This window comes from Manis javanica, chromosome 7 (assembly GCF_040802235.1).
Source record: "Manis javanica isolate MJ-LG chromosome 7, MJ_LKY, whole genome shotgun sequence".
Lineage (NCBI taxonomy): Eukaryota > Metazoa > Chordata > Mammalia > Pholidota > Manidae > Manis > Manis javanica.
The window spans coordinates 102,024,586-102,048,919 of NC_133162.1; the positions used below are offsets into that span (position 1 = coordinate 102,024,586).

The following is a 24,334-nucleotide window of genomic DNA, read 5'->3' on the forward strand; positions in this document are numbered from 1 at the left end:
ATATCTCCATCTCAAATCAACAAAAACATTTTGACTATGCAAAGAACTGTGGTAGACAAATTACTGCATGAGATAAGGAAATAAGCATAAGAATTATGATTAGCATGTATAATGTGGGGGAGGGGGACATGGGCAGGGCTGTACAACACAGAGAAGTAGTGACTCTACAGCATCTTACTATGCTGGACAGTGACTGTAATGGGGTATGTGGGGGGACTTGGTGATGGGGGGACTCTAGTAAACAATGCTCCTCATGTAACTGTAGATTAATGATACCAAAAATTTTTTTTAAATGTATAAAAAAAAAAAAAAGAAAATAAGCAGAAGACACAGCTCTTTTCCTAAGAACAAACAAAACAAACAAAAATATCCGTAAGTTATATATTGATATCCATGTTTACAGATGGGAAAGATAAGACATGCAATTTGAAGTACATAAAGTCAGATAGCTAGCTAATAAATGGTAGATTTTGAATTCAAATCAGCTCTAACTACAAAGCCCTTGCTAACCATAAACAATGCAAAACAACATAATAGCCAGAAAAAAGGTACAAAAGAAGCAATCCCAAATTTATTTCTTCTGTTCCATTCCCACTGCCAATACCCTATTTCAAAATTTCTGCAAATCTGGTATTGAGAGGGCCACTTAAACATCATCTAGGAAACCTATTTAAATAAATATTTCTAGGCCCAACCCTGGAGATTCTGAGTCGCTGGTATGGCATGTTTCTGATGCACTTTTTTTTAACCATATCCCTTACTCTTGTTCATTCATTCATTCATTCAACAGATTTGAGTACTTAACATGCACCAAGTCCCATACCTTCATCCCAAAGAACTCTTCTACACCTGATCCTATTGCATTCCATTCTGCAAGTATTCTACAGGCCTTATTTTCAACATTTCACTCCTGTACTAGAGGATTTTTATTTTCTCTCAAATAAAATTATTTTGGAACAAAACTTTGCTGACATATAATGAACACTTGCTATACAGTAAGTGCTCAATAAATTTAAGTTCCTTTTCTTAATACACAATCTAGATCTGCAGTATGTTATTAAAATCCTTAAAAGGAGAGCTCAGATCCTACCTTTACTAAAACTCCCTTGACCCTTCCTGAACACAATAATCTCTTTCCTTACAACCTATAGAACAGCTATTACTGTCAGAAAAGTACGTATCTTAACATTTGATTAAATTCAGTCTTCTACCATCCTCTAATTTTTTAATGATATTTAGCCCTTGACTCATTAAAATTTTTGAGAGCAGACTGTATTAACTTTTTCATTATAATTCCAAGAGTACCTAGCCTGCTACATAAGTATATATTAAGGCTTGATTTGACCACTTTTTCTACTTACGCAAGTAATCCTTAAATTACCAATACTGCTTTCTGTCTTTATGAATTGTCTCAATACCCAAGCAATTCAAAATTATCAAAGGCTCATCCCGTACCTATGGAGACTTTATATAATGCAATGGCTCTACCACACTCATTTGCTACAATACCTTGCACAAGCAGTTTAACCTCTCTAAACCTAAGTTTCCCGTCTGTAAAACGAAGATAAATACTTCTCAAGTTGACATGAAAAGTACATGAGATACTATAGCGTATTTAGTATAGGACCTAATACACGTAATTCTTGATAAACGTCAGCTGTTAGCATTTCCTGATAAAACCTAAAGAGTAAATAATCCCTAGAGATTACATTTAAACAAAGTGACATTAAAGTAAATCTAGGAATCCACATATCCAGGGAAAAAAAATCTAAATCAAGTCAGAAAGATCTGCACAGAAAGCTTTCTCTAATTAATTAAATCAAATGTGGAAGGCTAGATTTTTTAATAAGATAACTTTAAACAAGAATAGAGTTAACCTTACTAATAATACAAAGCAACATGCATAGTTCTGAAAGGGGGCTTAGAAGTCCCCATGGTGTAACAAAAAGAGCACAAGGTTAAAATACAGGAAAGCCTCAGTCCATACAGCATCTCTTACCCTTGCTAACAACATGACATTTAAAAAGTAATTTAAAATCTCTAGTGCTATTTTCTCTCTATAAAATGAGGTAAAAATAGCTGTCACAAGATTAAATAAGGTAATAAAAAGCCTGGCCAGCAGGTTCTCTACTAGTGGATTGTTCCCTTCTGTGCTTAAAAATAAAATTTCTGAACTGTGTTTTATAATAAGACTGGAGAGTTCATCAGATACACAATCCAAAGTCAATATTTCAACACAGAATTTGCAGGCAGGAAAAGAGATTGGCAGAAAAGGAAAGGAAAACAGAAAAGATTTTAGTTAAGTCTAAATAAGAATCTGACTTCTCAACAGGAGCATGTCTGTTATGCTTGCTTCAAACAGCATGCAAAACCTGACCCATGAAAGGAGTAAGAAATTTAATGAATGTTTTTTAGTAACAAGATACTGTGACTGTTTCTGCCCTTGGAGATGACTGGAGAAACAGCATTATTAATTATTATATATGCCAACTCATGTAAGAAACATGAACTTCCCCCACCCAGTCAGCTTTTCCCCACTGCTCTCAAGATCATTCTATCTATATTAATAGCTGGAATGTGGCCACAAGACAAACTCTTCATATATCAACTCCAACAAAATATTTATGCTCCTATTTAAAAACTGCTAAGAAGCTTAACTCAATTAAGAAAATTCCTTCATTCATTCTAGATCTGAATATATCAAAGAGTTCTAAAATAAGGCTATATTAATAGTAACCTCTATCATAATCAATGGAATTTACCAATGCAGTATTTATCAAGAAAAAAGATAATGGGGAAAACGAAATTTCACAACACAAAACTATCTATCCCAGCTACACCATAATAAAAGTACATAAGGAATTCCCTTATTTGGCTTGAATGTTGAAGAAATGAATGAAAATATACAAAAAGTAATTTAAGATAATCTTCACTTTACAAGTGTTAAAATGTTTTAAAAAATGTTTTTCTCATCACTGGTAGCAGGTTTGAGTTCTTTAATTTAGTTCTTAAACACCCAGCTCTATCAATGTACAGACCAAAAAAGTGTGTAGATATATTATCAATACAAAAGTATTTTTTTCTAAATTCTTTTCAAAAGGAGTTTTCTTTTATGACCTGAGCTTAGGTGATTCCTTATCTTATGTTGAGAAAATGCATCTTTGATGGAGGAACTCTAATTTTAAACACTGGAATTAATATTAATGTTTGCTAACTTTTACAGCTTTTCTTATCTAAGACCTCCAAATTTCACAGATAGCCACTTATTTCAGTCACCTTTTGCCTAACTTACATAATGGAATGGAATGAGCACCCTGATGCAGGTTATAATTTTTAACTTACATTTAGTGGGTAGTTGTAATTAGAAACCTGAAAGATGAATGCATTTTCTAAAGCATAAAGGAACGCATAAACAAATTAATGGGTGCAAAATTTGCATCTGGGAACCAGAGTATTCTGAAACATAAAACTCCCCATATTAAGATCGTTCTTAAATAATGCTTATCATAGGCCCAATCTAAATGAGCTATCCTTTGTGTGCTAACAAAGCTGAAGGTGTAACTTTCCAGAAGCTGCATTAATAGTCAACAAGAAAGATCAAAAAGCCTTTTGAACACCAAAATAAATGGGCCTCTAAAGGTGGAATTTCAGATTGTGACAGTCAGTAAATGAAAGTGAGGGTCAATGGAGACTCCTCATCAGTTCCATTCAAATCATAATGAGTGCCCAGTTAACCTCTCCTTGCCAGGTAAAAATAATATAATAACTGAAATACTAAAACAAACATACCCTAAATAAAAATTGAACCCCTCTCCCCACACCTCCTGGTCACTCATCATTTGTTTTAAATTCAAGGTTGCCCTACCACGAGGTCACTTGAGGACAGTTAACCTCAATGAAATACCTAGTACACTAATTTAAAAATAACCAAAACTATATTTCAAAGCGGAAAAATGAAGTGAGAAAAAGTAGCATCCTACTTAAGATGTGACTATGCTGTTTATTATGGCAACAATTACACTAATTTTATTGACAACACAATAATACATAAAATACTACGTAGTAGCATTTTTCACGTCAAAAAAACTCATCTGAAAATTCCTTCTCAGTCAGGCAAATTCTAACTTTAAAACTGGCCGTAAACATGAAACTACTCACCAATTAGAATAAGAAGGAAGAGAAATAAAATCCTGGTTCAGAGAAACGAAATTAGATTAAGAAGAAAAAAAAAACTGTAATAAGCTGTCCATCAAAAAAATTAATAAATAAAGAGAAGTTCCAAGACTAAACTAGGCTGGTGTTACCCAAGGGAAAATATTAATAAATCGGTTGTTTCCCTCTGCATGGCTCGGATTTTAGAAACTGCCACACTCGCACAAAGTTATGAGCATGATGATTAGAGAAATTTTACAGAAAGCAAATAAGAGTGAGGTACACACCATCCCTTAAGTAACAAAAGTTTGCTGAACTATAAAAGGGGAGGGAGGGAGGCTGTCAACCTACCTCTCACAAACCCCCACCCCAAGCACACAAAAATTCAGAGTACTTTGGCAATTACAGATGTAATCATGTACCAGCACCGGACTCACAGAAAACACTTCTAATATTGCAACGTAGTCATTCTACATTAAAATATACTATATTTTCTACGTAAGAAAGAAGGGTACTAAAACTAAACATACTACTTAAGATGTCACCACGTCAGTTATTAGGGCGACTAAAATGCCTCTTAATACAAAAGGAACGACCAACTTTCTATTCTGTATTTCAGTAAACCACACTACAGTTTAATGACTATCAACTCCTTGAAAAGCAAACATGTCCCTTTATAACTGTACTTTTCTTTCTCACTTTAAGATCCCGTCACAGAATGAACATATATAACTTAAATCACTGTATTTTCCCCTGTGCTTTCTTTCCATCCTCCCTTTCCGTGGAACACAAATGTATTTTTTTAGGATCACATAAATCGATACTTAACACCAGTAACTCAGTCTATTTGAAATGTGCTAAATTTTTAAAGTTCTATTAAGATGAGTTCAGGTTGGAAACGAAAAACTACCTTATAAGGGTATAAAAGACTGAAAGCAGGAAGCGGCTTTGACAAAACTAAGGAAGTTGCAGCGCGCTTGCTCACTGGGGGACTTTTTTTAAGGCAAGAGAAGTAACACATGACATCTTTCTCAAATTAAAATGTGACTTGGTTCGCCGGTTAAACGCAGTGAGAGATGGAAAAGACCTGGAGTCGAAAAGGAAGAGGAGGTGGGTGGTTAAATGAAAGCCCCGATCTAGGTTCCCATTTTCAGTCTTATTCTTCCCCTTCCCCACCCACACCCCGGGCAGTGTTGTCACAGCAATCTTGCAAAAACCTAAAAGGAGCGCTTCTCTTTTCTCGCTTCACTGCCAAGCCAGTCCACACGCTCGAACCCCTTGGTCCTATGATACCCCGGGCAGGAAGGGGCGCGAAGGGAAAGGGGCGCCGGGTGCTCCAGGATCATCAGCCACCCCCACCGCGACCACCGGCCCGGGGGTGCGACTGTGCCCGCTTCTCTCCGGCCGGCGCTGCCCCCCGAGAGCGGGAAAGGCCGGGGGTCGCGTGGAGAAAGCCACTCGGCGGGTTTCCCGGCCTCACGCCCACGTCCCGATCCCAGGGGATGAAGCGAGGGTAGAAGGGCGGCCCTGGCTGCCGGCCCCACCCCTTGCAACCCGGCGTGACTGGGACTGACACCGCCGGCGGCAGTACCTCGCCACCCCATTCATCGCCTGGCCTCCTCCCTCCCCCGCCATTTTCTTACCTCCGCCTCAGTTTCCCCACGCCCGCCCGTGAGCCCCCTTACCCTGTGCCACAGTCCACCACACAGGCCGGCAGCCGTCCCGCCATCTTCCTCCTCGCCTGCTGCTGCCGCCGCTGCCTTCTGCTCCGTGCTGATTGGGGCTGGGGGTTGGTGGCGGGAGATAGAAGCTATCCGACCATCCACAGCCGGGCCTCCCTCTACGTCCGTGGGGGAGCCGGGACGCCGAAGCAGTAGCGAGAAAGCAGCAGGCTCGGTCAGCGGCTACCACTTCCGCAACCCAGGCAGGCAGACAGTCCCCGCCCTGCCCCGCCGCGGCCTCCTCCCCTCTCTCCCTTCCTCCTCCCTCCTGCCCCCACCCTACAACTTCTTCCCCTCACGCCGCCGTAACCCGCATAGCCAAGATGGCCGCCGAAGCCGACGCCCCGGCCAGGCCAAGCCCAGGCCGCGAGCGCTCCCGCTTCCGGCTCCGAGCGGGCGGGGCGCGAGGGCATGCGCACTGAGGCGCTGCCGCCGGCCGCCGCTCCATCCCGGCGTTGCGGAACTCCACCTCGGGTTTTTCCAGCGGGTAGGGGCGGGGAAGTCGGCCTGAGCTTCCAGTTTTCCCTCTGAAGCTGGACGGCAGTTTTAGTTTCAATTACTTCTGTACAAGGTTGAGGGAGGAGTGACCCGCTTCCCGCCGCCACGAGTATCCTCCAGTGCCCAGGGGTAAACGGCCTAACTGAGAACGTTGTCAGCGGCACACAACCATTCTTGTAACTTGGAGCGTCTGACGTTCTGGGTGGGAAAGAGCGATCGATACCAGACCGAGGGTGAGCAGTGGGAGCACGGAAGACAAAGGCTTGCGCCGCGGCTCTTCTGCCTTTGCGCGGAGGTTTTATTCATTTACACTTGTGCAAATGTTACAACATTGCACATTACAAGTGTCACAGCATTGTTTAGATTCTAGGCCTCACAGTGGGCAGGACTGCCTGCATTGAGTACTCCTGGGAGTACATTCTATGTACACACTTAGGTCTTTATTCAAGGCTATTGAATGACAAAGGTTTCCTCTGCAGTAGTTTTTAAGACTACTATTTTACTAGCAATATTATACCAAGTCTTAAGGATAAAAGGTTTTAATTTAAAAAAAAAGTTTAAAACCGGAAAGCCTAGAACAATGGTTTTCAAATTTAGGTGTGCATCCTAATTACCTGGAAGGCTTGTTGAAACTGATTGCTTGTGGGCCACGCCCGCAGAGTTCTCTGATGAGGTGGCCTGAAGCAGGGCCTGGTAAGGTGCATTTCTAACAAGTTCCCAGATGATCATCAGGGACCTCACCTGGGGAACCTGGTTAAAAGCTTTCCCTTCGCGGCCTATCTTTGGATAAACCATACAGTGCTTATATGAGTCTGAAATGAAAATATTTTCCCTAAGAAAGGATGTCTTATGCACGCCAGATCACACAGGGTATTGTTAGACCAGCCTGGGGATGCAATATGGGTTTTTTAATTCATTTGACATAAATATTGCTCACCTACTCTTATTGTGGCAGGACCTGTGCTGACCCTGAATATTAAGTGAAGACAAAATAAAATCTCTACTCAGAATTCACAGGTACTGGGGAAATATATAAATTGTGTTAAAAGAGCAATAGAAAGCAGAGAGAAGGGTTGCATGAGAAATGGGGTGAGGGGTGGGAGAACAGGAGGGAGGTGGAATACAGGGAAGGGTTATCTGACAAAGTGGCACTTAAAAGCTGAGGCCTGAAGGACAGTAGGAAATGGGGGAAGGGTGAAAAGGAAGGGAGCCCTCCAGAACAGAGAACAGCAAGCAAGAGTCAAGAACCTGAGGTGGGAAAGAGCTTGGCTTCTTCCAAAAATTGGAAGACCAGCCAAATGTTCAAAGGGAAGTAAGCCAGGGAAGATTCAATGGGAGGTGAAGCCCGAGAGATAAGAATCAACAATGCAAAGATTTGTAGGCTAATGTAAGCATCTTAAAGTTTAGCCCAAAAGCAACTTGGAATCCATCAAAGAGATTTAAGCAAGGAAATGTGGCTGCGTTGCAGGGACTGGATCCCACAAAGTAAAGTGAAATGAGTGGTCTTCTGTCATACATTGTGTTCTGTATGTAGTTCATAGACAGACATATAAGGCATAGTGTCCAGATGCAATCAGATATGTGCACAGGAGACTCACTTAGGGGTATTATTGTTGTCATTAGTGCCCAGCATATCCACAGCTACTCACAGAAAATAAATAATCCGTCAGAGGAGACTTTTCCTCAGAGATTGTTTTCCAAAAAGTCAGACAAGTGGTTCTTCGTTCAGAGGCATAGTTGTTTTTTCCCTGCATTTTAAAAGATACTACATGGGGATTCTTTGTCTTTGAAGTGTTTTCCATTATCAGGTATTTAAGGTCATTTGAAGAGCAGATGCCTGAACAGTGCCCCTGATAGAAGAGAAGGATGTGGCTTGGTTGGGGGAGAGCGAAGGTTGTTTCCAGCATTACAGATCAAAGTCAGAGATAAAGGGATCCTACCAAAAGAATCCTGATGATAAAGGTTACAAACTTGAACAAGTCAGTCAGAGAAGCCCACACTAGTAGATCCTTAACTAGCTGCCCACATGCTTGCCTTGGGTAGGTTGTCATGGAAGTAGTGACGTCAAGGGTTAGAAATTGGAATGCTGCCAGGGTCCAGGCAGGTGACATGATGAGTGAAGAGCACCAAGAATAGGGTATGGCAACGTGGAGAACCGCTTCCCCACAGTAGGCCATAGAAAACTGTTACTATGCAGGAATGCAGGCCGGGTGTTGCGAGAACCTCCCTTTTTTCAAGAAAAGCCAGAAATTTGTGTTTTTATCTGTTGGTAACTAATTCGCTGTAGACTACTGAGCCTGTGGGTTGCCAGTTTTCAACTTTGATTTCAAGGGCTGTTTAATGTTTACTTGTGTGTTGTAGTCAAATATGAAGCTCTTGTCAGTACTATATCTCATAGGCATAAGAAAACCTTTCACCATAGTCCCTCACATAGGCAAAACTTTCCTTTGTCTATAAAAGCTGTCACTGTTAGAAGAATCTGGAAGCTTCCAATACTTGTTGGAAGTATTATATGTGCTTATTCCTCATAATTTGTCTACCCAAACAGTTGGCTTGCTTAAGATCCCTTCTACTTCCTGCTTGCTACATGCCATATTGGTCAGCCTCTGCATGACTGTGGTAGCTCAGCCTTGCTTGGCTTTGCACAGTCTTCAGATACACATCCGGCCAAAGTATTTCTGACCATCCTGCTTGCATATGCACCTTCCCTGCTGCAAATACAGAGAAGCAGAGAATATCAGAGCCTCTTAGAGAATCTTGTTGGATATGAAAAGGAAAGCAGTGATGGATGAGGTTTGTTTGACTGCCCTACATCCATTCTTCCCTAAAAGCACCCTGATTTTCTTTTAGTTCAAGTTAACCAGGTCTTGGTTCTTGTCTGTTTCCAAGCCTGGTCTCCAACCTTTCAAGCATTTGTGAGTCTCGCAATATTCTTCTAATCAATCTCCTTTTGGTGAGTTCCATCAATTGCATCAAATTTAAGAACCCTAATGATAGAAGCCCAGAAAGTTTAAGTGACTTTCCTAGTATCTTAGAGAAACTAGGGAACAAAATCCAGACCAAAGCCGAGTTCTGACCTCATTTCAGAACTGTTTAGCTGTAATGTCACAAGTGTTGTTTAATTTTGATTGTTATAGTGGTTACCAGTTACCATGAAATTTCCTAGCTTTTTCCTCTGCTTTAAGGCCAACTGAGCCAATGAGCATATGTCTCTGGATCTTAAAAGTATCTAGGAAATTCATATGTCACTCAGTCTCCATTATTTTAAAATGGTAAAAAATTTTTTAAAGGAGCTTAGGTTGCAAGGATGACTGTTTACAAATTGGCAGACCAATCAAGTCCACAGACAGCATTAATTAAGGGCAGATAGATAAATGGTCACAATGTCCAGGCAGCCTAGTGGTCAGAGGGGGTGGCAGTGAGCTATGTCTTCTCCCATCTTAAGTTGTGTGATCATAGACAACCAACTAACTTAGTTGTAAGAGAGAGTCCTGAACTTTGAAGCCAGAGGCTTGAGCTGAGGATGAGCTCTTTAAATTAGTGTTTCTCCATCTGTAAAATTGCAGAAATACCTAACCAATGGGATTGTCATAAAGCTTGAACTTTAAAAAAGCATATTGTAAATTATACAATGGTCTTGTGGTCATATCAAGAGGTATATGGTTTAATTATAAAGTAATGACTCTTACTTATTACTTAAATGTACACACTGAAACATCCAAAAACTTGTCTTCCTTGTCACAGAAGTTATCTTGAGGTCTTTGTGCTTATTCATTTAATGCTCTCATTGTGCAAAATATTTAGAAGGTCACCTTCAGACTTGCCTTTGTAGTCTGTGGCACATGCCTTTAAATATCTTCATTGGTGACAAATCTTGGCCTTTTTGGGTAAATTTCATTTTTGGAATTAGCCAAAAGTCATTTTTTCCAAGGCAAGTCCAGTGAATAAAACAGCTGACCAACAATGGCTGTTTTTTTGTGAAAAGCTTTGTGTGACTATAAAGTAATAAAACTGATTTTCATAGGTGAAACTGCTTCTGACCATGAACTTCTAAAAAGACGTTCCAGAAAGATTTTGCACAATGGCCACATCCCACAAATAAAAATATTTAAATTCATTATAGTTTAATTTCAATTGAAGATATATTTCATATAGTACTAACATCTGTACAGTGTTTGAAATGAGGAGAGATTCTATGAGATTTCACCCTAGTCTCCCCAACCTCCTGTGAAATGTGGATAATTTATTTGAAATGTAACTCAATTTGAAAGAAAATAAAAGGCTATACACACATATCATATTATATATAGGCCATATAAACAAATATAGAGCAAATTCCAGGTGGACTGTGAATCTTCAGTATAGAACAAAATCCATACTATTCAGTGTAGTCTGCTAAGCTCTCTGTGTTCTGGTGCCTGCCTCCCTTTCCAACTTGTCTCCTCCTTTCCCTGATGCATTAGCCACATCAGCCTTATTGTTTTTCACACACACCAAAGCCATTCCTTCCTGCCTCTTCTCTTCTAATCATTAGTTATTCATGAATGAGTTTAAATCTCACCTCCTCAGAGAAGCCTTTCCTGACCACCCATGCCAAAGTAACCTGTTTCACTCTGCCATGTCCCGAAGTTTTAAGTCTGTACTACCTTGTTATTGGTTCATTTGTTTATTGCCTCCCTCTCCTGACTAGAAAACATCCCCACTAGAATATGAAGAAGACCCAGCTCATTATAAGAGCTCAACAAACATTAGTTGAGTGAATGAGTCAAAGGATAAAAACAAAACTGTAAATATATAAAGGAAAATTTAGAAAAATATTTGCATGATCTCAAAGTGGGAGACTTTCTTTAAGTAGAAACCCATAGCCATTAATTGAAAGATTTGGTTGCAAGACCAATTTCCATTGACTAAAGATTTCTTTAGAAATTATAGATTAGAAGAAAACGGTTACAACACATATGACAAAAGTTATTATGTCTAGTTAAAAATGCAAATAATGCGATAGAAACATTGGCAAAAGGTATTAACACAAGCTCCATACAGAGGAATTTAAATGAACAATTAATATGGGAAAAGAGGTGGTAGTAGAAGCACAAATTAAACAATGACAGATACTGCCTTTAAACTTCCTAAACATTTAAAAAGAAAAACACTAATAGGAAAAAAAATAACGAATGAGTGAAGGAAAATGGACATGTAGTGAACACAGTTCCCTGAGAATATAAATTGCTGCAACCTCCTACAAAGTTAACTGTCAATATCTATTAAAACTTGAAGTTTGTAAAAATTAGCCTTAGGAATCCATTTTGTTGAACTCTAAAATAAAGGTACTGATGTTGAAAGGAGAGATTATAATCATGACTAATTATTTAAAAGTTTGAGGAATTAGAAATACATTCTCCAATTGAAGGACTCTGGGACCAGGCAAATAAAGTTTTTTTTTAACTTAGAAGGGGAAGCTTCTTGAGGGGCACTCATAATCTCCTATATGTTTGTATTAACTTGTAGGGATTGGTAGCAAAGAATGATACGTGTGCTTTCTCCTTAATAATGGTACCTGTATTTTATTCACGTGCCTATGTGCCTAGCCAAAAGACCTCATTCCTCAATCTCATTTGCAACTAGATGTGGCTGTGTGATTAAGTTATGGCCAATGAAAGATTTGTAGTTGAGTGGAACTTCTGGAAAATATCTTTAGCAAAGGCTGACTCAGGAATAGCACCATCTTGTATTTTTGCCCTTCCCTTTTCTTTCTGCCTGAAATACAGATAAAATGGATGACTAACTGACCTTTAAGACTTGAAGCTATGTCCTAAGGAAGGTGGAGCAGAAAAATAGGACAAGCTTCAGGTCCCTTATGACCCTGATGTGCTGTCTTAACCCTTGACCACCCACCTTTGGATTTATTTTACATAAGAGAAAAAGCCACTATAATTTGGCATTTTAGTTATATGCAGCTGAATCTGATTCTAATTGATAATACCATGATAAAGTGTTCAATGCAAAAAATTTAAGTTGCCAAGTAGTATCACAAGGATACAAACACAAATGCTTATAGGTGATTGGCTGATAATATAGAAAAGTATAAATAATAGGGAATGGAGAGGACCAAGGCCATGTGGAAAGCCCGTACAGCGTTAGTAATATTGCCATGCAGACATGTAGACCCAAATGTACCAGTTTTTCATGTTAAATTTTTCCCAATGTCTTGCAAATGGACTAGACTTTGGGCCCTTAGTTTGTGTGATTTGTAGTGTGATCTATTATTTAGAAAAATGGGGGGAGTAAATGAAGGAGAAAGTAAGGTTATTTTCTTATATATAAATAAAGGAAAAGTAATTTATTTAATGTAAATTAAAATCAGTATACATTAATTTTATAATTTAAAAAAATCTAGCAAGGTAGAAGGAAAATTGCTGAGAAGTTACCCAAACTAGAAATCCACTACAAATGCACAACAGAATCATAGAAAGTCTTCAGGATAATTCAGTCTGAGCAAGTTCAGTCTTTTCAGGAACGGGTCATTAAGTATTAATACCTAACACTAAAAATTACAGATTTGAGATGGGAACACAAACATACTGTAGGTTACAGTGACTTTTACTAGGTGGAGATGAATTGGAAATCATATGTAAACATGCACTTGCTAGTTGAAGAAAAAAATGTTCCAGGAAACGGTACCTTGATTATTTTTTTAAGTAAGAGATATAAATAAGTGCATTCTTAGTTCTTTGAAATTACAGTGTGGCCCAATGTGTACATTGTATCCAGTTTAACACATCATGTTGTTTTTAAAACCAGTTCTAGTTTTAGAGCAGCTCATACTTTAAAATATTTGTTGATTTTTCCTACTTTTGTGTCAGGCATTACTAACCCCTCCAAAACACGTATTTTAAAAATGTTCAGGCTTCTCATTTCCATCTAAAACTGCATTTGGTTCCAGTTTGGTGAGAAGAAACCAGATAGAGTACATTTTTTCTGACCCATCTATTTTCATCCTTTGGTAAATTTGACAACCTATGACAGTTCTTGCATTTCTGGAACAAACCTCCCAATTATAGGAGAAGCTAATAATGATAATATGATCAATAATAAATTATTTAATTTGGGGGGATACCCAAAATAAAGTTTATCAAACTTTCTTCTCCTTTTTCCCCCCGCCCCAATCCCGACCCTGAGCATTTATGCCAAGGGAATTATCCTTCAGCAGCAGTCAATGGATCTAACATTGTGTCAATGCTTTCTCTCATAGAATAATAGCTTTGCAGAAGGAAACTCTTATACCTCCCCAGTTTTAACAAATGAAGAAACTGAGTTAGAGTTAAGTGACTTATTTGAGATCTCACAACAAACTAGTAAAGTACTGCTACTTAAATATATCTCTAGAGATTCATAGACTATAAAAGCTCTATTGAAAGCCCGCATAATTCATGTGCAATAGAACACATTCAAAAATACTATAAAATCTGCTATAATGTCCTGTGGTCAAGGCATTTGCAGTAAATGAGAGAAACCAAACTCAAACCAGCTTGAGAATAAAAAGGAATTTTTTCTTTAGAGAGAGGGGAGCTCAAGTTGTAAATTCCAAGGTGTAAATTGGGTTCAAGTGTAGCTAGATACAAAGGCTCAAAAATAATCAGAATCTGCCTCTCTTTCTTTTGGCTTTGCTTGACACTGTGTTGGCTTCATTCTCAGGCAGCTTTAGTCACACAGCTGAAAAATGGCTGATGTTCCAAGTTTATCACCCGCAGGGCAGAGTACATCTTTCTCAGTGGCCCAAAGGAATTCGGAATAACTCTCCTTGGCTGGCTTGGATCAGGAGGACTTCCTGACCACTTTATTGTGACTCTAGTTGGCCAAGCATGGGTCGCATACCCTTCCTTCTCCCCATCAGTCCCACCAGAGAGAACCACATGGAAAGCAAGAGAAGGCAGGATAGTCACAAAGGGAAAAAAAACATGTTTATTATCCAAAGAGAGATAATGAATGTAAGGCAAGCAAAAGTGAAGTCCACTAAATTTATATTCAATGGTTAACTGATACAAACAAGTTAATTTCTTGTGGAGGGAGCTCATGATATTTTTATTAAAAAAAAAATACTACCAATGCTAAAGAAGAGGATACTCTAAAAGCAGAAAAAATAGAAACACACTAAAAATTATTCTGACTTTGCCAAAAAAATCTTTTTTGTATGTGTGTTTATATTGCCAATCCATAAACAAACATAAAGGCAAATGAAAGCTAAAAACGTTGGACATCTACCAACCATTACATTAATTTAAATGTTTAATGATTCCCTCAATCCTGCACTCAGAAAGCAATCATTATATTTTTATAGTAGCACTCTTTTGGTTTCCATTTCATCTGAAATGCTGATGACTTGTATTAGCTTCACTGACTAGTAGTCTGTTAGAAGGTATATAATTATTCAGTCCATAAAGAGTACTGGCTTCATGCACAGCCAGTTTTTATCATAGTGTAACTGAACTCTGCTCTTCATTTATCCATTTGTTCATTTACTTATGTTATGTGCCAGTTATGAAGCAGGAACAAGGCTGGAGACTAAGAGATGAGTAATTTGCAGCCCCACCTCTAGAAGAAGTCAAAGTACAAGAAGGGAACAGACAAGTAAAAATTAAAGTACACCATGAAGAGGGATTTGCACAGGGCTTGAGAAGCTGAGGACGACCCACAGTGTATTCAGCTGACGGACCTGGGAAAGATTCAAAGAAGAAAGTTCAGGAGACACTTTCCAGGGTGGAAAAGGAGGTGAAAGGCAATTCTGGAGAGAAAAACATGTGCAGTGACACAGAGGCTTGAAGGAACTGTGGGAGTTTCAGGAATGAGTTACAGCTGTGGCTGAGATACAGGGTGTGTGCAGGGGAAGGGTCAATGTGAGTGACTGTGTGCTAAGTTTGGACTTTATCCTGCAGTTCCAGAACCCAGGTCCTCCAACTAGGACCAGACTGACAGTAAAGAACCATCTGGAGAACTTGTTAAAAGTACAGAATGCCCAGGCCCCACTTCTAGAAATATTGGCTCAGGAGGAATCTGTTTTTTTTTTAAAGTTCCCCATGTGATTCTGGAGCACATCCAACTTTGAAAACCACTGCATGTAGGCACTGGGGATCCATCAGAGGGTACTGGGAAAGAGAATGACTTGCTTTGGAAAGAGCTCTTTTGCCAGTGGAGAGTTGCAGTAGAGCCAGTCAAAACAAGGTATGGAGAGATGTGATGGAGACTATTGGGATGGAGCAATTAAGAAAAGGGAGCACCTGAATATCAGAGGTAGCAGAGAAAGCAAATACTCAGAGTTCAATAAATGAAATCTGCAAGACAGGTGATCTGTTTGATGTGGGAAGTGTGGCACTCATAGATTCTAGTTTGTAAGGGGTACCCTTGAGAACTGGGAGTGAGAGGAAGGTGGGAAGTGTGGCTGTGTGTACAGCAGTGTGATGTTAGCTCAGGGTGGGAGACCAGCTGGAGCTGGCTTGGGCTGGAGGACAAGGCTTGGGACTAGGCTACCCAAGGTCCAGAGGCTCAGATCTGTGAATCCTGAGTTTGAAAACTTGCTGGTGACTCCTTGCCTGGGGCCATCTCCCTTCTTTGTGCCACATATTGTCCCTGCCAGTAGTTAACCCTCATAGCTCCCCAAAGCAGGAAATTATATGAGTCCATGTTCTCAGAGCCTTACTTGGTGCCTGTACATATTTGATGCTCACAGTTCGAAGTGAGTGAATTTTATTAATTACCTAGATAATATAATTATAGCTACAACAGCCTCATTATATCTTTGTAGTCTGGGCCTTTGTGTGTGTGTGTATGTGTGTGTGTTTATATAAACTTGTCTTTATTTTTAATTAAAGTATAATTAATATACAATATTACAATGGTTGCAGGTATTTAACAGTGATTAGACAATTGTAGACATTGCAAAATGCTCACCATAATGAGTGTGGTTACTTTCTGTCACAAAGTAATTACAATATTATTGACTGTATTTCCTTTGCTGCACTTTTCATTCCCATGACTTATGTATTTTATAATTGGAACTTTGTACTTCTTTATCTCCTTCACCTATTTTGCTTGTCCCCCCCAACTGCTCTCCCAGATGGCAACCACCAGTTTGTTCTCTGTATTTATGAGTCTGTTTCTGTAGAAAGTTGTATTTCTATAATTCTCCATGCTTTTTTCATTACTTTCCAAAGTGTACATTTTTATGATGAATAAGAGTATGCAAAATATATTGCTTTCTTCTAAACATTAATTATTGCAAGATGCCTGTGTAATTAGTGAACCAGGCATCTTCTACAGATAATAGATTCCACCAGAAAGGGCTTGATTAATAAAACATTATTTGAAAATTTTTCAACCTAATTAACTAAAGACAACGAATAATTTTTAATACAGTTGTCCAAATAAGCATATACGGATCCACAGAGATTAATTTTAAGTAGAGTGGTATGATCACTTTAAAGTATCTTTTTTTCTTATGTTCCTACATGAAGTAAATGAGAGGCTTTACTCAAGCCCCAAGGAGTCACTGAAGTGAAAAATAAACAAATAATAGAAGGGTAGAAAATTATAACGTGAGAGTGACATCACTTTTTATGTACATGCTTTCCTTCTGTTCACTGTTAGTATGATTCCTTTTTTATTTATGACCCATTATTTTTACCATCCTTATTGTAGATAACTGCCCTCTGAATATGGAACAGAAACACCCTACTTACAGGGTTTCAAATTAACAGAAAACTCAAATAGTTACAATTTATCTTTATAGTCTACTTTCATGACAAAAAACAATGACAAAGAAGCAACTGCTATCAGTGATTTCAAAGTACAATTTCCAAGCAGATGTGGGAATTAACTGTGGATAACCAAAACATTTAAAATGACAGATACTAGCAAACACTAAGAGTGTGTTTGAATTCTGATTTCTACATTTGAAACTGGTTATTTGGCATGAATTCTTACATTTAGATAATTAATTGTATCTCTTTCTTTGTTCCTGGTGTGTGTTCATGTTCTGTTCCCTTGATATGGTCTAATTATTGTGAACATCTATAACTCCTGCTTCTCCTGATCTCCAGGAAACTGTTCTATGCTTCCCAGTTTATAGTTTATGATATGCATGTGCTAGTCTCTTACATTGACTCAGCTCTTGTTTATGACCCTGTGTTCTGTGTGTATATACAATATCAATCACACCTTACTAGTGTGACCCATCCCCTGGTTTTGGCTTCTCTGACCTGTTTTGACCTCGGGCTACCCTAAACCCAATATAATATACTGCTCCAGCCTCAGCGTGCTGGTCATTTGCCTACTTGCTTTCAGAGCCTTTCATTCTTTGCCCTACTTTTGTCCTGTTGAAGGAAGCTGATTCCTGCCAACTCCATTTGTAGACTCATTTGCCCAGGCCCAAAGGAATTGGGACAATGAAAGATAAAAAGATTAAGTAGCAACACTGGCAGAAGAGAAGCCAAGGTATTTCTCCCCTTCTCTAATTCAGGAAGTTTCTCCCACAGTGGCTACTAGTCCTCTGTGGTTCCCATTCAAGGTCCAGCCAGGGACAGTGGCACCAGGGCTCTGTTAACCCAGCTCCTCTGTTGGATTCTCCAAACCCAGGGATGGAGTGTAGAGGCTTCCTGCTATTGCTACTCTCTGAAGTGCCTCTCTTTCCCCAGCTTGGTTTTCTAACACCTTTGTAACTAGTCCCTGGTATTAAATTCCCTCAACTGAACTACATCACTTGGGCTCTGATTGCTGACTGACCCCATCTCATACCCTGAGGGAACAATACCTGACAAGTTGTTAGGCAAAGAAGAAAACCATTGCCATCATCACAGAAGAATTTCTAGAGATATTACAAAGCTTACATCCCAAAATGTCCAACAGAGATATAAAGTAACTAATGAATATGTTGTTGAAAATACATAATACAAGCAAACAGTTCTTGGATTTTTTTCAAAGCTACTTTAATTTAGTTCTTATCTTCATTCATTAGTAATCTCCCATCAATAGGGAAACCATGGGGTATGGAGCAGAGTGAACAAAGAATCCTGCCCACACAGATCCCAAAATAAATCCAAGTACATTTGCCGGCACAAAAGGAAAAAAAGATGCAATCAGCACCCAAAGTAGGAAACAAAACACATTTAACACTGTTAATGTTAAGTAACAATAAAGACCTCTGAAGATCTCTGCTGCTCTTCTCTCAGAACTTAATCTCTGCATTAATTTGATTTTCCCGTGACACAAAGCAGTCAAGCTTATTGCATGGAAAAGTCCAGGACGTTTGTCAGTGGCCTGAACGGACTCATCCTTTGAAATGGGTCATACTTTTGTACTCTGATGAAGTTTAAGGTGGTAGTTTCATGATCTTGGGTAGAATTCAGTTAATCATGTGTAGCTTCTAAGCATATCTTTTTCTGGTTTTGTGGAGATGGAACAGAACTAGAAGCCACAAAGGGGACTGGTGTTTTTCTTCAAGCAGTGATAGGCCACATGTTAGTTTCCTGGGGCTTCTGTAACAAAGTACAGCAAACCAGTGGCTTAAACAACAAAAACATATTGTCTCATAATTCTAGAGGCTAAAAGTCTGAGACTGAGGAATTCACAGAGTTGCCTCCCTCTGAAAGCTGAGGGGGAAGGGTCCGTTCCAGGCTTGTGTTTTAGGTTCAGGTGGTTTCCTGGCAATCTTCAGGGTTCTTTGGCTTGCAAAAGCCTCATTCTGATCTCTTCCTCCTTCACAGGCATTCTCCCTGTGTGTGTGTGTTTCTGTGTCTGCATTTCCCTTTCATAAGGACACATTTTGGATTAGTGCCTACTCTGATGATCTCATTTTAAACTTGGTTACCCCTATAAAGACCCTGTCGCTAAATAAAGTTACATTCTGGGTACTAGGGGTTAGGATTCCAACGTGTCCTTTTGATAGGGACACAACCCCGTACCTGATTAGCTCAGTATCATCTGTTCTAAACTCTTTTTTCCACACACATGTACCCATTTTTTGCCACCAAAGCTTTCCAGCAGAACCTGTGGTCAGGAAAATATGTGGCAAACTCATTCACACTGACAGATAATTGGCTAAAATTGTCTTTATCGTATTTGTAAAGTACAATAGTCTAAAAACATAAAGCAATGATAAGAAACCAATAAAGTTTAATATGCTGTTCCAGGAGGGCCTAGAACTATCCACAGGTTCATGAATCACAAGGAATTAATGCCCATTCCTCACTATAATATAATTGGTAGCAACAGTTGGAGTTATGAGTAAAAACTTGCTAAACAGCCCTTGGTTTTCATTTTAATTAAGACTGCATTTTCTAGTTATGACAAAGTAAGGTTGAATTCCATGTTGTTGATACAAGGCTATGCGCTCATACCTCCCTACTACAGATTACTGTAAATTTCTTTGTTAACTCTAATAGAAAATGTCAACATTCCTGAATGAACTGCAAACTTGATAGCTGCTGTAAGGTTGGAGGCACTAGAGACAGGGGTGAGCAAGTCGGACACTGATGACGTGCCAAAGTCTCCGGCTGCCGCCCCCTCCCAACCTGAAAAATGTGCCTTAGGCTAGCCAATCCTCGCGCCGCTGTAAATCTATGCTCTGCCTCCCCCTACCTTCTTTAAAAAACTCCCCACCTGTCTAGTTGCGCGTGACTTCTCCAGCCTGTGTTTCAGACTGGTGAACCTCGCCCAGGATTGCACTCAAATAAACTGCCTGGTCCTTTGTTGCCTCTCGTCGCCTGCTTATTTCGGTTAGAATTTATCTTACACTTGGTGCCGAAAAAACCCAGGAAGGGGCGTGAGCACAGGGCCCCGACCGGCCATCGGCAGCCCTACCCCCTCCTTCCCCAACCTGGAACCTCAGCCTGCTCTCCGCTGTGTGGAGTATTTTCCCGTGAGTCCCTCAGTTTCCCCCAGTCTGTTTCGCTTCCTAACCCCTTTTCACCTGGTCTGTTCGAAATTGTTGCTACATCCAGGTTGGAGCATCCGGCCCATCCGCTGCGGGCATCTGGGATACCCGCCCCTGGCCCTGCAGTGTGGGAGACGTCCCTCACCCAGGCTCCCAGGCCGTCTCCCCTGACTTGGCGCGCTTGGGACGCTGGGCACTCCTCTCAGCAGGATTAGTTGGGAGGGTGATGAAGACATGGGGAACCAGCCCTCGAAAGCAGAGGCTCAGACCCCACTGCAGTGTCTCATTTCTAATTTGGCTACTCTATATTTGTCCCGGGAAGTTCACAAACAGAAGCTAGTCTTTCTTTGCTCTGAGGCTGGGCCTCACTATCCCTTGGACAATCAATCTCGCTGGCCCCCTGAGGGAACTTTCAATTTTGGCCTCCTCACTGACTTAACTAATTATTGCCATCGGAGCAGAAGGTGGAATGAAATCCCATATGTGCAGGCTTTTGGCCTGCTCCTGCCCAGACCTTTATGTTAAGTGTTCAACGACCCAGGTTCTCCTGGCCCCATCTCCAGTTAAGGATTGTCAGCCTCTTACTCTGCCCAGTCCTTCTTCCTTTTCAGATCCACCAGACGACCTTAGTCTCCCACCTCTCTCAGCTCGCTAACCCCACCCCTTTCTGCCACCATCTTTAAGTTCTTTGTCCTCCCCTGTGTTGCTGCCATCTTAAAGTCCTACATTCTCAACCATGCCGTCTTCCTGCTCCTCTCTTCCGGTGGCTGCACCACCCCTCCCCCTCTCCTTCCGCCTTCACCGCCCTCTTCCCCCATGGGAACACACTCCTCCCGCCCTCCAGTTCCGGAAGCCACAGACAAGACTGCTTCCAGCACAGACCTGCCTCCTTTGTCTCCTGACCCTACATCCCTCCCCACACCTGCCATTTTGTAAGTGGTCTGGTGTGGTGGTTGGGAGTGGGTGAGCTGGGCGTAGCAAGTGAACATCTTAGTGATTGTGTATTGCAGTGTGTGTGCCTGCCTGCAGCCTGAAAATTTTTGTGGTGACCTAGAGTCTTAAAGTTTTGCCAAGTTAAGTAGACATATTTTGTGCTTAGAGATTATGCTGTAAAGCACATGGTGTCAGGAATTATAAAGTGTGTTCATGAATTTGTTAATCTAAAGAATGCTGGTGCAATGGTTTACAATAGCTCACTTCTTAGTGTTCACTGAAAATTAAAGTTCCTAATAGTTTTGAGGTCTAATTAAAGCTATTTAAAGAAGAAAACATCTCTACTTGCTAAAAGGATGTATGTTTTAATAAGAGAAAGTATAAAGAATGGAAATTCATTTTGTTGAGGGTAAAAGAAGGTAATTGTTCTAAAGTATAGCTATTTATTTAAAGAGGGAGAACACTGAATGTAAAAGGAAGTTGTAAAAAGTTAGAAGAATTGATGTGGTCATGCTATATAAAATTAAAGCAAAAGAGTCACAATATCAAGTACACAGCAAAATTAGAATTCTGTTTTCAGTTAAAAAGAAAGTTTTCTTAACTGTTAGTCTGCTCTTAATGTTGAAAGATTGCAAAAAGTTCTCTAATTGTTTTGTCAAAACAGTTTCTCATGCTTAAAGTCTCAATGAGTTATCTGAATATTTAAGATAATGAGATCTTAATATGAAAAAACTAAAAGCTAAGCTTTGCTAACAACTGTGTAACCTTCTGTATTTGCCTTTAAAATCTTTTATTGTCATTCTAGTTAAATAGATAAGTATTGTTTCATAGTAACTTATGATTCTATTTAAACAAATGCCTTTAAAAAACTTTAACAGCTTCCCAAAATCAAATTCAAAAAAGTACTTTTACCTCTGTTATCTCTGATATTTTCCAGAGGGCCCCTAGAACATGTCTGAAGAACTTTTTTCTCATTAGAGAAAGTATTTAGCCCTGCCTCTTAGTCATCCCCAACTGAGCTCACTCATCATCTTAGCCAATATAAGTTGTAGCCCTGAGGCCTCCACAGACCCTCCTGTACCATCGACCGGCGTTAACCCGATAATCTGAGACACCTCTACTCCTATAGTGTCGAGCTATCATGCTCCGGTCCTCATCCACCTCAAAGACCCATCCTCCTCTCCTTCTAGACCCCAGTTTCCTATTTTCCAAGCCCATCGCAAGGGCATCTTACCTATCATTAACTATCTTCTTTCCCAAAGGCTTCTGGTACCAACTAATTCTCCCTGTAACACTCCAATCCTTCCAGTCAAGAAGCCATCGGGGGCCTACCAGCTTGTTCAAGACCTGCATATAATCAAAGAGGCTGTAGTCCCTCTTCACCCAGTCATTGCTAACCCTTATACTCTCTTATCTCAAGTTCCCCTGGACACCTCTCCTACCTACCTTACTTCTCATTCCTAACAAAGATACCCCCCTTGTCCCGCCCAATGCTCATCTTTCCATTCTTTCATCCAGGCTGCCTGCTACGAACAAGCCTCAGTCTGTCTCTCATCGTCCGGAATACAGTACTAGACGGGGCAAAACCTGAGTGACCATGCTAGATATATCTGTCCTGAGAGACGAAGACAACATATCTGCTAGAACCTCCAGTCACCGATAGAGAGGTCAGACAGTAGAAGTGCACAAGACCATGTGGGTACATCAGTACTTCCTCTTCCCTCCAAGCCACCTCTGGCCTCCCACCAGCCTCAACGCTACCCACACCGCCCCTCCTCAGCTGGAAGTAGCCAGATCAAGTCAGCACCCATTATAACCAAAAGGCTGGAATGTAAGGTTGGAGGCACCAGAGGGAGGGGTGAGCACATCAGACACTGATGACGTGCCAAAGTCCCCAGCTGCTGCCCTCTCCCAACCTGAAAAATGTGCCTTAGGCTAGCCAATCCTCGCGCTGCTGTAAATCTATGCTCTGCCTCCCCCTACCTTCTTTAAAAACTCCCTGCCTGTCTAGTTGTGCACGACTTCTCCAGCCTGTGTTTCAGACTGGTGAACCTCACCCAGGATTGCGCTCAAATAAACTGCCTGGCCCTTTATTGCCTCTCATCACCTGCTCATTTCGGTTAGAATTTATCTTACAGCTGCTGCCATATTATCTGTTTCGTAAGTGGTCCAAAATCTATGAAGTTGGCAAGTATAAGTCTGGGGAGAGGAAATATGGGAGCAAAATAACTCTAAAAACTGAAATGAGTCAAAGAGAGAAAGTTTAAAATCTGTTTATTGCTTCCAAACTGCAGTCCGGGCTCTTCTGTCTTTCCTGCTCCAGCAGAAGCAAAAAACCGACCCTCCCCCTCACTTCTCAGGTACAGATGAGCCCTCTGTTGCCCAGGTAATTACCTATTCATATGGAGATGAACTTCTCTCCACCCGAGGAATGATGCAAATGCATTAAAGCCATACTTCTTTCCATCTCTGAACCCCTATTGATATGCAGATGTACTAAAGCCAAGAGACATATTCTGGAAATATTACAATTTTATCCACAGCAAGGTACTTAAAACACTCAAATGACCAATGGCTTGAAGTCCAAGCCCTTCAACAATGCCTCCATCCATAGCATTAGGAGCCATTTTTGTACCCAATGGAAGATTTATTGGGAAAGAAAAACCCAAGAGTAAATTTTTTTTAATATGTTTTTTAAAACTCAATAATTTTTTTTTTAACTCAAAGAAAAACTTAAGTTGACACTAGGAACTAGAAAGTAAGGTAGGACAAGTTGAATTTATGTGATGTGTTCTAAAATACAGTTGATTCTTGTTATTCACAGTAGCTGTTTCTATAAAATCTCTGCCAACACTGAATTAGCAGATACCGAGCCATTGCTCCTAGGGGAAATAAAAGGTTAGGTACCCGTGAGCCTCTACTTACATTTTGTCAACTTAACACTAACCCTGTTTTATGTGTGTTTCTGTTTAAAGACACATTACTGAATTTACATTGTTGGTTCACTAACGTTGAGCTCACAGCCAACAGCACTGTATATTTCTTTGTTAACTCTAATAAAAAAATGTCAACATTCCTGAATGGCTGAACAAAGCTTATCTAACAT

The 24,334-nt window shown here is 40.2% G+C and overlaps 1 protein-coding gene and 2 long non-coding RNA genes across 4 annotated transcripts in view; 1 reads left to right on the forward strand and 2 right to left on the reverse strand.

The window, feature by feature from the left end:
• The window catches only part of ACTR3 (actin related protein 3), a 58,832-nt gene extending 52,751 nt beyond the window's left edge, over positions 1–6,081 (reverse strand). Inside the window, exon 1 of the mRNA XM_017652267.3 lies at positions 5,838–6,081. Coding sequence (XP_017507756.1) covers positions 5,838–5,881 — 44 coding nt within the window. The 5' untranslated portion in view covers positions 5,882–6,081. The remainder of the gene's footprint in view (positions 1–5,837) is intronic.
• Positions 5,062–5,827, reverse strand: LOC118972197 (uncharacterized). The gene is made up of 2 exons (XR_005061041.2): positions 5,370–5,827; positions 5,062–5,239 (listed from the first exon to the last, which is right to left on the reverse strand). It is a non-coding gene; the product is annotated as an uncharacterized lncRNA (long non-coding RNA).
• The window catches only part of LOC118972195 (uncharacterized), a 42,022-nt gene continuing 22,869 nt past the window's right edge, over positions 5,182–24,334 (forward strand). Inside the window, exons 1-2 of one of the 2 annotated variants that reach the window (XR_012133364.1) lie at positions 6,195–6,604; positions 7,327–7,388. This is a non-coding gene — a long non-coding RNA (uncharacterized lncRNA). Of the gene's footprint in view, positions 5,263–6,194; positions 6,605–7,326; positions 7,389–24,334 lie in introns of those variants that run through there. The other variant, XR_005061038.2, reaches the window with a different exon arrangement.